This window comes from Chamaea fasciata, unplaced genomic scaffold (genome assembly GCF_029207755.1).
Source record: "Chamaea fasciata isolate MVZ Bird 193981 ecotype frontalis unplaced genomic scaffold, bChaFas1.0.hap1 SCAF_6, whole genome shotgun sequence".
NCBI classification, from domain to species: domain Eukaryota; kingdom Metazoa; phylum Chordata; class Aves; order Passeriformes; family Sylviidae; genus Chamaea; species Chamaea fasciata.
Genome location: NW_027094091.1, coordinates 303,263 through 315,498, shown reverse-complemented (window position 1 = coordinate 315,498; position 12,236 = coordinate 303,263). Strand labels below are relative to the sequence as shown.

At 58.9% G+C, this 12,236-nt stretch overlaps 1 protein-coding gene across 1 annotated transcript in view; it reads left to right on the top strand.

Annotated features, from left to right (window-relative positions):
• The window catches only part of LOC136290797 (GDNF family receptor alpha-4), a 79,031-nt gene extending 69,760 nt beyond the window's left edge, over positions 1–9,271 (top strand). Inside the window, exons 5-8 of the mRNA XM_066185100.1 lie at positions 68–177; positions 2,398–2,532; positions 2,723–2,880; positions 5,301–9,271. Coding sequence (XP_066041197.1) covers positions 68–177; positions 2,398–2,532; positions 2,723–2,880; positions 5,301–5,447 — 550 coding nt within the window. The 3' untranslated portion in view covers positions 5,448–9,271. The remainder of the gene's footprint in view (positions 1–67; positions 178–2,397; positions 2,533–2,722; positions 2,881–5,300) is intronic.
• Positions 9,272–12,236: the final 2,965 nt, after the last annotated feature.

Here is a 12,236-nt window from a genome sequence, read left to right as displayed (position 1 = left end):
TCTGCTGCAGCCTCTTTTCCCAGTGACCTGTGCTAACGTGTCCCGTTTTGTGCTCTGGCTCCATCAGGTCCCGCTACGCCGAGTTCCAGTTCAACTGCCAGCCGTCGGCACAGAGCGCGAGCGGCTGCCGCAGGGAGAGCTACACGGCCTGTCTGCTGGCCTACACCGGCATCATCGGTGAGGGTGCCCTGCCCGGGGTCTGCCCGGCCTGGGGACACGTCTGACCAGCCTGGGGACACGTCTGCCCAGCCTGGGGACATGTCTGACCAGCCTGGGCACACGTCTGAGCAGCCTGGGGACACGTCTGACCAGCCTGGGGACATGTCTGACCAGCCTGGGGACACGTCTGACCAGCCTGGGGACACGTCTGCCCGGCCTGGGGACATGTCTGACCAGCCTGGGGACACGTCTGCCCGGCCTGGGGACATGTCTGCCCAGCCTGGGGACATGTCTGACCAGCCTGGGGACATGTCTGCCCGGCCTGGGGACACGTCTGACCAGCCTGGGGTCATGTCTGACCAGCCTGGGGACATGTCTGACCGGCCTGGGGACACGTCTGCCCGGCCTGGGGACACGTCTGACCAGCCTGGGGTCATGTCTGACCAGCCTGGGCACACGTCTGAGCAGCCTGGGGACACGTCTGCCCGGCCTGGGGACACGTCTGACCGGCCTGGGGACACGTCTGCCCAGCCTGGGGTCATGTTTGCCCGGCCTGGGGACACGTCTGACCAGCCTGGGGACACATCTGACCAGCCTGGGGACATGTCAGCCCGGCCTAGGGACATGTCTGCCCAGCCTGGGGACATGTCTGACCAGCCTGGGGACTCATCTGCCCGGCCTGGGGACACGTCTGCCTGGCCTGGGGACATGTCTGACCAGCCTGGGGACATGTCTGCCCTTTGGGGAAATGTCCCCTCTGCCCCGCAGCGGAATGTCCCCCCTGCCCTGGAGGGGAAATGTCCCCTCTGCCCAGCCTAGGGACACCTCTGCCCTGGGGGAAAAATGTCCCCCCTGGCCTGGGGGGGAAAGTCCCTACTGCTCTTTGGGGCAAATGTCCCCTCTGCCCTGCGAGAGGAAATGTCCCCTCTGCCCTGGGGGAAATGTCCCCTCTGCTCTGGCTGTGAGGACAGTGAGGTGGAGAGCTGAGCTCCAGGGACATCACAGAGTCATGGGGTGGTTGAGGTTGGAAGGGACCTGTAAAGCCCATCTCATTCCAACCCTCAGCCACGGGCAGGGACACCTGTCACCAGACCTGGTTGCTCCAGGCCACATCCAGCCTGGTGCAGTCACCTCCCTTCAGTGACATGACTAAGCCGTGGGTGTGGGGTGACCTGAGGATGGCTGCAGTGGAGGGAGGAAAACCGCGGGCTGCTGCGACATCTGAGCTCCTCTCTCCAGGGAAATAGATGGCTTGTCCCAGGGTGTCTGCTCTGCCAGGGATTCCCTGATGCCATCACCAGTGGTGCCACTGGAAATCACCCTGCACTGCTGTTTTTCGAACTTCAAAGGGTGTCACATTGGGGTTTCAGATGCCGCAGAGCCCAGCTGGCAGCAGTTGGCACAGGCACAGACAGGAGTCCAAAGAGAAGTGCCAGTGGCCCTTGGGCAGGGTCTGTCCTGATGGACGAGACAGACTGACACCTTTGGGCCAACATTTCGTTGTTTTAATCCTTCATTCTGGAGATTGAGATTGGCTTTTTCAATGGCAGCATGAAAATCTTTATACACGTTCACATACAGTTTTTGAATGCTCAGCCAGGAGAATAAAAGGCTTCCAGAAGACCTTAGAGCCCCTTCCAGAATCTAAAGTGGCTCCAGGAGAGCTGGAGAGGGACTGAGAACAAGGCCTGGAGTGCCAGGAAAAGGGGGAATGGCTTCCCAGTGCCAGAGGGCAGGGCTGGATGGGATGTTGGGCAGGAATTCCTGGCTAGGAGGGTGTGAGGCCCTGGCACAGGTGCCCAGAGCAGCTGTGGCTGATCCCTGGCAGTGTCCCAGGCCAGGCTGGACATTGGGGCTGGAGCAGCCTGGGACAGTGGGAGGTGTCCCTGGGACAGTGGGAGGTGTCCCTGCCAGCGCAGTGGTGGCCCTGGATGGGGTTTAACCCCCCTCCCACCCAAACCATTCCATTATTCTCTGCATGTCATTGGGGAACCTGAATTCCCAGGAACTGTCCCTCCCTTGGGCTGACAGCACTTTTTAATTGACTGAAGGCTTTGGTGATGGTGGTGTGACCAGAAGGGTTGTGTCTGCTCCCCTTCCCCGGGAGCAAACCTGCCCCAGGACACGGGAAGGGCTGTGCTGTTGTCATGGGGGCCCGGCTGGGGCAGCCGGGGAGGGCAGCACCGAGGGATGTCCCCGACCCCTCCTGCGGTAACACTTGTCCCTCGGTCCCGGCAGGCAGCCCCATCACCCCCAACTACATCGACAACTCCACGTCCAGCATCGCTCCCTGGTGCACCTGTAACGCCAGCGGGAACAGGCAGGAGGAGTGTGAGGGTTTCCTGCACCTCTTCACCAACAACGCCTGTCTCCGTGAGTGCCACCGTGCCCCGGGGAGGGTCACCCTGCATGGGGACATGCCGTGGGCCTCGGGGGCTGTGTGCGTCCTGTGTCACCAACAAGAGTTCTCAGGCATCCATTTGGGTGATGCTGAGAACGAGGCTGGGGAAGGGATGCTTCCCCCGGCCCTGACAACGCTTTTCTCCATCTTTCCCGCACCAAGAAAACGCCATTCAGGCCTTTGGCAACGGGACTCACCTGAACACGGCCGTGGCCGCGTCCATCCCCCCCACCACACAGATGTACAAGCAGGAGCCAAACGCCAACAGAGCTGTGGCCACCCTCAGAGAGAGCAGCTTGGAGCACCTCCAGCCCACCAAGGTAGGAGAGGGCAGAGGGGCCATGCCTGTGCCTCCCGCAGCCTCCTCACCTCAGCTCCTTCCACCTGGGTCATTTCAGTCACACGCAGACCTCCAACCTGCCCTCCGCCTCCTGGAGGCCCGATTCATCCTGGAATTCCCTTCCCTTCCCTTCCCTTCCCTTCCCTTCCCTTCCCTTCCCTTCCCTTCCCTTCCCTTCCCTTCCCTTCCCTTCCCTTCCCTTCCCTTCCCTTCCCTTCCCTTCCCTTCCCTTCCCTTCCCTTCCCTTCCCTTCCCTTCCCTTCCCTTCCCTTCCCTTCCCTTCCCTTCCCTTCCCTTCCCTTCCCTTCCCTTCCCTTCCCTTCCCTTCCCTTCCCTTCCCTTCCCTTCCCTTCCCTTCCCTTCCCTTCCCTGCCCTGCCCTGCCCTGCCCTGCCCTGCCCTGCCCTGCCCTGCCCTGCCCTGCCCTGCCCTGCCCTGCCCTGCCCTGCCCTGCCCTGCCCTGGAATTCCCTTCCCTTCCCTGGAATTCCCTTCCCATTATTCCGAGATATGTTTCATTGAGAAGTTCGGGGAAATCCATGGCGTTTTCAGCCAGGACCACTGCCCCGGCTCCTCACCATCCTTCAGAGCATCAGTTCAGCTTCAGACAAGCATTTCAGCTTCCCAGGACACAAGCTCCTGCCTTGTTAGAGGAGGATTCCAGAGGTCACAATGCAGGGGTTTAACTAAGCTTTGCTAAGCACTGGAAAATTTGAAAGGAAAGGTTCTGTTCGTCAGCAAATTATTACTATCAAAACAATATTAAATTGAAATTATTTTAAAACAAATAACATGTTCATTTACTGATGATGTCCGTGATAGGCATTAAATATTTTATTTTAAAGTAAAATAAAATGACCTTGACTTGCCACACCAGAGTAATTTTCAGATTCAATTATTTTACTGTTGAATAATTAACAGCGACCCTGATTTGCTGAGCGTTCAGGTTACGAGAGCTGTCAGTTTCAACTAGACTCCAAGGACTGAGCGTGGGCTTTGCACTGGGCTGGCTGATACCTTCAGAGAGCTTCCAAATGTGGGTTATTTTAAGGCTGATCACGGTTTCTTTGCTGGGAAAACACCCGGTTCACCTCTCTCCACCCTGTTCTCACAGAGCAGTGGGTTGGGAGGTGGAGGAAAGTGGCCTCAGGTTCCCTCCCTGCTCTGCGGGGCACTGGTGGCACCGGTGGCACTGCTGCAGAGCCCAGGGACACCTTCACTGGGCCACAGGCTTGGCGCCCCACAGGTCTGGAGGATTTCCCTCAAGCTGCTGCTCCCCAGACCTCAGAGGAATCCAAGCAGTGCCCCCAGGACCAGGTCTAGCCCTGAGAACTTCATCCTGGAAGGGATGGAGAAGCTGTGAACTGCCCGTGACCAGGACAGTATTCCCAACAGCAGGTGGGGAGCTGGAAAAGGCAGCTGCAGGAAAGGATGGCCTTGCCACATCTCCGACCCCCTTGGGGCAGCAGCGCATCCCTCTGCTGAGGTGTGAGTGCTGCTGCAGCCTGATCCCTGCTGGCACTGCAAGAGAAACCAGAGGTTTGGGTCTTGGCCTCAGGCTCAGCCTCAAATCCAGGTCCCATTCCATGTTTAATGAGGTTGGCTCCTCTGGACCCGAGGGGGAAAGCTGGTGAGATGTGTCCCAGCACACGGAGGTACATTCCACACCCACCTTTAAGGTCACCAGGTCAAGGCACTGGCCAGCCGTGGCCCCATAAGATACATGGACGGCCACTGACCTCACGGCCACCTCCAGCCCGTGTCCAAACATTTGTGTGCCCACCCGTGACTCTGCTGTGACACCACCCTGACCAGCATCCCCTGAAGAGCTGTGCTGACCTCCAGGGCAGAGGCTGGGTGCTGGAATCAGCCCTGGCCCCTCTGCACATGCACAGCCCCCGAGCCCCAAACCCTCTGAGGCACCAAGGAGGGACAGTGGTTTGGTTAGAGAGATGGAGCCCCTCTCCTGTCAGGAAACACAGAGAACTGGGATTTTTCAGCCTGGAGAAGCTTCAGGGTGACCTAGCTGTGGCTTTCCAGCGCCTGAAGGGGCTCCAAGAGAGCTGGAGAAGGACTTTGGACAAGGGTCTGGCATGACAGCACATTCAGGGGAATGGGGAATGGCTTCCCACTGCCAGAGGGCAGGGTGAGATGGGATACTGCAAAGAAATTCATGGCTGTGAGGGTGGGGAGGTCCTGGCCCAGAGAAGGTGTGGCTGCCCTGGGAAGCTGCTCCAGGCCAGGTTGGGCAGGGCTTGGGGCAGGCTGAGGTAGTGGGAGTTCCCCTGCCCATGGCAGGGGGTTGGAATTGGGTGCTCTTCATGGTGTCTTCCAGCCTAACACCTCCCGTGATTCCATGATCAGCCACAGCTCCAGCCCACTCTGTCTCCTTTCTCTTCCAGGTGTCAGGAGAGGAGAGGCTCCTGCGTGGCTCCACTCGTTTGTCCTCAGGGAGCTCCAGCCCAGCAGCCCCTTCCCGCTGGGCGGCCTCTCTGCTCCAGGTGTGGCTGCTCCTCGCTCCTGCTGTGCTGAGCCTGCCCGTGATGTGAGGCCGGGCTGGCTCCAGGCAGAGACTCGATTTGTGTTGGTTTATTTACTGAACAACCCGAGCAGTAACTTTTTCAGGAGAGCAGGGAGAAGGGAGGGGATGGGAAGGGAAGGCAAGGTGAGTGTTTGGGCATCCCTTCCTCCTCCTCATCTGTCTGCCAGTTTATTTGGTTTTATATGATCAGCATTGTTGACAGCCAGCTCATTCTTGGTCCTGGCCACCTTTCCACACCACAGCTTGGTTGTTGTTTCTCCAGCTCTCTATGGATAGGGCTGGAGCCATGGACAATCCCCGTGGAAAAGATGAAGGAGGGAGTTGATCCAAGAAATGACAGCTGCAAAGGAAATGCTTTTTCCTGCCCCAGCCAAGAGGGGAAAGACTTTTGGTGGATGGACGAATGGGTGACCTGTCAGGAGGTTTCCTGAAGCCCACACTGAGGGGCCCTTGGTAGGACACGTCAAGTGATGTGGAATTCAGACGGTCTCCAGGGTTGCTCAGGACCTGAAGGACAGTGCGCCTGGTTCCTTCAGACTGGAGAAACCAGAAGACTGGGGAGAAGGGGGCTGGTTCACTGCAAAGGAACCTGAAGCTCCTCTGGGGAGGACCGAGTAACCACGCTCTGAGCTGGCTGGCAGGGGTTTCCCACCCTCTCAAAACCATGGCCAGACTGCAACCAGCATCCACGTCCCGGCTGCCACCTGCCCCTGGGCCCTCCTTCTTCGGGGAACCTGTGTCCTGTGTTGATGGTTTTCAGGAAGAAACATGTGTGTTGCATTTTGTTTACGACTGAACTTTTTGTGTCCCAACCCAAACGTCTCTATCCACTGCTCCTGTACAGTGTTTGGGGCTTTTTGTGTCACATCCAAACAACCAGAGGCCAACATCGTCCCTCCCCAGGCCACCCTTTCTCCATCAGGGGCCAGTGTGTGAGGCCATGGGCAGGATTTGGTGCGAGCCCAACATGTCCCACTCCCACGTGCTCCCTGTCCATCCACAGGGTCTCCAGCCAAGGGATTTCATTAGTTTTCCTGGGAAGAGATAGGACAGGAGAGGTTTGCTAAATGCCCCCCTGAAGACAGAAATACCCGGCCAAGAAAGGCCAAGTCATGGATGATATCATGGGTGGGGACTGGATTGCTGCAGTTTCCCCTCCTTGCAGAGCAGGCAGGGGACACCACCCGTGCCCAGGTGAGCAGGGGAAGGGCTTTGCCTCTTGCCAGGTCCTGTTCTTCCAGTGAAGATGTCATTTGAGCCAAGGCTGCTGGAGTGACCCTTTCTGCTGCGCCTTGAGTGGAGCCCAGGGGGGAAAGGGAGGGTGAATGTCTCTGGTGTCTTGGGGCACAGGGAGGCTGCACTGTGACCTCAGACCACCTGAGCATCCCAGGGTCTTTCCTCCAGGAGGTGACCTGAGGAGTCCCAGTGCCCCTTTACTACGTTAAGCCAGGAAAGAAGATGGTAGGGGAGGGTGAGAAGGTTTCCCAGGATAAATGCTTGCCCAGGCTGAGTGCCACGGGAGGAAGAGCAGCAGCCCCAGAATTCCCCCGAGTGTATTTAGGCCTGGCCTTTGCAGCAGTCCATTTATTCCTTGGTTTGTGCTCCTCCAATAAATATCATTAATCCCTTGACATTTGAAGGAGTGGAGAGGCTTCGGAAGCATTTGACACAAGAAAGTCCATTGCTTCTTATTCCCATTTCCTGCAAAACCTCTCCGATTGTTTATTGCTCCAGATTTTCTGAGAAACTGCAGCAACTTCCTTGGCTTTTATTCCAACAAGGAACCACTCCGGTTTTCAGCTGAACACCTGCGGACGTGTCTGACACGAGCAGAAATCCTCCTGCTGACCCTGTCCCAAGTGCTGCTCCTGGGGGTCCTCAGGGCTGGAGCACCCGGGTTTCCCAATCCGAGGCTGTGCAGAGGAACTCACCCAGTCCCAAGGCTGGTGTGTGGGGTGAGGAGCCACACCCTGAGCTGAAAGTCGTGTGTGAGCCCTTCATGGCCAAGGAGCTCGCTCCGGCCAGGAAAGCAGACAAGGAGGGAGAGCTACGGGCAGGAGAGTCCATTCCAAGTGACCCCACACGGGCACAGGACTGCTGTGAGCGTCTCCCCTTCACCCAGGACATCAGTGTCCCCTGAGAGAGCAAGTGACACAGCTCTGACCTGCAGCTCTGCAGAGCTCAGATCCTGGGAGCTGCAGGTGGGAGAGGGCTGGAAGCCCGATTGCTCAGCCCTTCAAAGGCGAGGAGCTGCCTCAGCACCACGAGGTCATGCTGGGAATGGCCAGCAATTGTTCTTTTGCCCCTTTCCTTTCGGGTCCTGGGGTCCTGCTCTGCTTCCCCACACATCCGGCCCCATCAGACCAGTCCCCAGCAGCTTTCAGTCGTGCCCAGGCTGAGTGTCTGCGAAGGACAGGGACACAAGTGTCAGCTGCCTTCCAGGAGCACCCACTCCTGCGTCTCTCATGTCAGTGTCGGTGATGTTGAGGTGCCACTCGGCCATTTCCTTCTCATTCAGCAGAGAAAGAGTTCTCCTGGGTGGTCAGGATGCCCAGTGGCCCCACCTCGCCTCTCCCTTCAGGCTGGTTTGCTGTAAACAGGGATGTGGAGAATCCTACTCAAGGACTGGGTGGGATGGAGGGGACCTCCAGAGGTTACCCAGTCCCAGCACCACATCCCACATCAGCAGCTCCTTTGGCAATTTCACTGAGAGACATCATCACCTCCCCTGGGTTTGTATCACAGAATCATGAAACGAGTCGGGGGGGACCTTGAAGCTCTTCTGCTCCCAGCCCCCCTGCCGTGAGCAGGGACACCTTCCACTAGGCCGGGCTTTTCCAAGCCCCATCAGCCTGGCCTTGGACACTGCCAGGGTTTAATCTTGCTCTAAGGGCTCTGCGGGTGTCGTTTGTCTCTACACACCAGAGGCCAGCAAGAACCTCAGCTCCCATGTCCCATCCTCCCAGCCCTGTCCCAGGCAGGTCCTGCCTGGATGCTTTGGGATGGAGTGAGTGGGGCACAGAGCAAGGAGCCTCTCGCCCAGCACGAGGGAGTCGGGGGGTGGGAATTAACAAAAAAAAATTTTCTCCAAACTTTCATGGCTTTGCTCTGATTATTTCACTCTTTTCACCAATATTTAATGTTGCTTCTCCCTCCAAGCCTGTTCATGAATCAAACTTTGCAAAAAAAGGATGGCTTTTGAACTTTCTTTTGGAGGAAGCCAACATGATTACTCTCCTTCCACCCACCAACATGTGTGCACAGACCACTGCTTTCTCCTTGTGAAAAGTCAGAAATTTTTTTGGATGAAATTCCATCTCCGCTGAATTCTGTGAAGTGAACCATGGATCTCCATTTTTAAGTCTCAATTAACCACAGAAGTCACAGCAGCTGCTTGTAAAGGCAGAAGACTGAGCGAGCCAAGAGACTGAAAGGGCGACAATTTTTTTTTTTAGGAATTACTCCATCCCTGAGGACTTCCATAAGCACAAAGAAGAATCATGGGAAAAAGAAAGGAAAAAAACACAGCTAAAGAACCAGCCAGACTTCCTGTAACCACTGAACTCTGTTTTTCTGGCTGCACAGCACCACTCCCAGCGGCTGGCAGCCCCCAGAGCCTGTGAAATGTTGTGTGTGTAGTTACACTTGTCACGTCGTCGTCATGTGCAGCCTCGTCCAGGCCGGAGCAGGAGCTGGGAGGAGACCCAGGGCTGGGAGCGGGAGCCCCGTGTGTGCACCTGCACCACGGGAGGGCGGGGGTGCCAGCACAAACCGGGGTCAAACCTGTACTTACCTTTTCTGTACGTGTCCATATTCAAACATATCCATGAATAAAGCACACACGCATTTTCCTGAGCCCTGGCTCCTGCCTGCCGTGCCAGCTGGTCCCTGCCCAGGCTGGTGCTGAGCTCACCTGTGCTGTGGGCGCAGCTGCAGGAGCCTGGGGGATGGTCTATGGGGGCGGGAGGAGTGCTGGGCTCAGGTGAGCCGTCCTTGGCTGGATCAGAGAGTCACAGAATGTCCTCAGCTGGGAGGGACCCGCAGGGATCATCTATCCAGACCCCCAACATCCCACCCTGGGCACCCCTGGAGCGCTGTCCAAAGGCTCCTGGAGCTCTGGGGCCGTGCCCATTCCCTGGGGAGCCTGGGCAGTGCCAGCACCCTCTGGGGATGAACCTTTCCCTGAAATCCAATCAAACCTGCCCTGGCGCAGCTCCAGTTGTTGATTCAGGTCTTGTCCCTGGCCGCAGAGAGCAGAGGTCAGAGCTGTCCCCTGGAGGAAGCTGCGGAGAGCTCTGAGGGCTCCTCCCAGCGCCAAACCCAGCCCCAGCCCAGTGTCTCCCAGCGAGGAGCGGTGAAAACCAGCTCTGCTGGGATGGAGAGGCATCAGTGTCACCAGGGAAGGTGACACGAGTCCCCACACGAGTCCCGGGGCTGTTGGTGTTGCCCTCAGGGGTGAAACACGCCAAGGTTTGGGGGAAATACGGGGCAGGTTTGGCTCAAAGCTGGGGCCAGCACAGCAGGAGGGAGGCACTGCAAGGTGCAGCAGGGACGGGAACAATTGCACCTGCAGTGAGGGGCCCCAGGAGCCTCAGGCCAGGATGTCACTGTGGCACCCGCTGCCGGGAAATAACTGGGACAGGCTGGGCCGCGCCCCTGTGCTGGGCACAGGGAGATGGAGGAGAAGGGACAGCGAAGGGTCATGGCAGCCAGGAAGACTTCTTTTCGTGCCATGAACATCTGTGAGCTATTTTTGGCAACTTAAAAAAAACAATAAAAGGAAGCGCAGGAAAATTGCTTAGAGACAAATGGAATGTTTTCTTGCCAATTCTGGGTACGGGGGGAAAAATCTAGAAAATAAACGTATCTAAAATTTGTATCAAAATAATGAGTGAAATTCAGGTCAGTTCTTAAAGTGGGCTCAAGGCTGAAAACACAAAGGTTGGACATTTTCCTCCCGGAAATCATGTTTGCCTCAGTGTGTGCATGGAGCAGCTGAGGATGAGGAGCAAAGCCTGAGGGTTACGGGTGGGCTTGGACTCTCCTCAAAGCCTGGATTTGGGCTCTCCTCAGTGCCCAGGCTGCGACTTTGCTGAGCCAAAGGACAGTTCCTGTGTAGGTTCAGCCAGATGAACCTGGACCGTGCTGGGAGAGCCTTGTGGGTCTGGGGGTTTTCCCCGGCCCTGGGCAAGCAGCTGCTCCACCAAGGCCAGCACCCAAAAACCTGCTGGGGCCAGTCCAGGGCCAGGCTGTACTGGGGGACAGGAGCTGCTGGGGGGGGACGGGAGCTGCTGGGGGGGGACAGGAGCTGCTGGGGGGGGACGGGAGCTGCTGGGCTCAGGGGGTCCTGGCACTGAAGGGGATCCCAGGACTCCCCGGGGGACTCCTCCAGGCTCTGGGACACAGGGACAGCGCCCGGGGCTCAGGGACAGCACCCGGGGCACAGGGACAGCGCACGGGGCTCAGGGACAGCACACGGGACTGAGGGCAGAGCACGGGGCTCAGGGACAGCACCCGGGACACAGGGACAGCGCCCGTGACTCAGGGACATCACACGGGGCTCAGGGACAGCGCCCCGGGCTCAGGGACATCACACGGGGCTCAGGGACAGCGCCCCGGGCTCAGGGACATCACACGGGGCTCAGGGACAGCGCCCGGGGCTCAGGGACAGCGCACGGGGCTCAGGGACAGCAGACGGGGCTCAGGGCAGAGCACGGGGCTCAGGGACAGCACACGGGGCTCAGGGACAGCACCCGGGGCACAGGGACAGCACACGGGGCTCAGGGACAGCGCCCGGGGCTCAGGGACAGCACACGGGGCTCAGGGACATCACACGGGGCTCAGGGACAGCGCCCGGGGCTCAGGGACAGCACACGGGGCTCAGGGACATCACACGGGGCTCAGGGACAGCGCCCGGGGCTCAGGGACAGCACCCGGGGCACAGGGACAGCACACGGGGCACAGGGACAGCGCCCGGGGCTCAGGGACATCACACGGGGCACAGGGACATCACACGGGGCTCAGGGACATCACACGGGGCTCAGGGACAGCACACGGGGCTCAGGGACAGCACACGGGGCTCAGGGACAGCACACGGGGCTCAGGGACATCACACGGGGCTCAGGGACAGCGCCCGGGGCACAGGGATATCACACGGGGCACAGGGCAGAGCACGGGGCACAGGGCAGAGCACGGGGCTCAGGGACAGCACACGGGGCACAGGGCAGAGCACGGGGCACAGGGACAGCACACGGGGCTCAGGGACAGCACACGGGGCACAGGGACAGCACACGGGGCTCAGGGACAGCACACAGGGCTCAGGGACAGCGCCCGGGGCTCAGGGACAGCACACGGGGCTCAGGGACAGCACACGGGGCACAGGGCAGAGCACGGGGCTCAGGGCAGAGCACGGGGCCGGCTGCAGCAGCCCAGCCCTGGGGTGTAACAACTGGCTCCAAGGAAGCCTGGGAATCGTCCTAAATTTCGGGTGAGGAGATTCTGGAGCAGGGGAAGCACCCAGAGGTGGAAGAAGCTTTGGCTGACCCTCACTCCTACCCCATCTCTGGGCCTGGTTTTAGGGGTGCTGGCTGAGCCATAACTGAGCGCCGTGCCCTCCTGCAGCCGCCGACAGCAGACACGGAGGAGGGAGCACGGGAAGTGATTTTTCCACATTGCCAGAGAAAAGGTCTTACAACCTGTGCAGCCCCCAGGACGGGCTGGACGGGGCTTGGAGCGCCCTGGGATGGGGGAAGGTGTCCCTGCCCATGGCAGGGCTTGGGCTAGCTGGTGTTTCTAG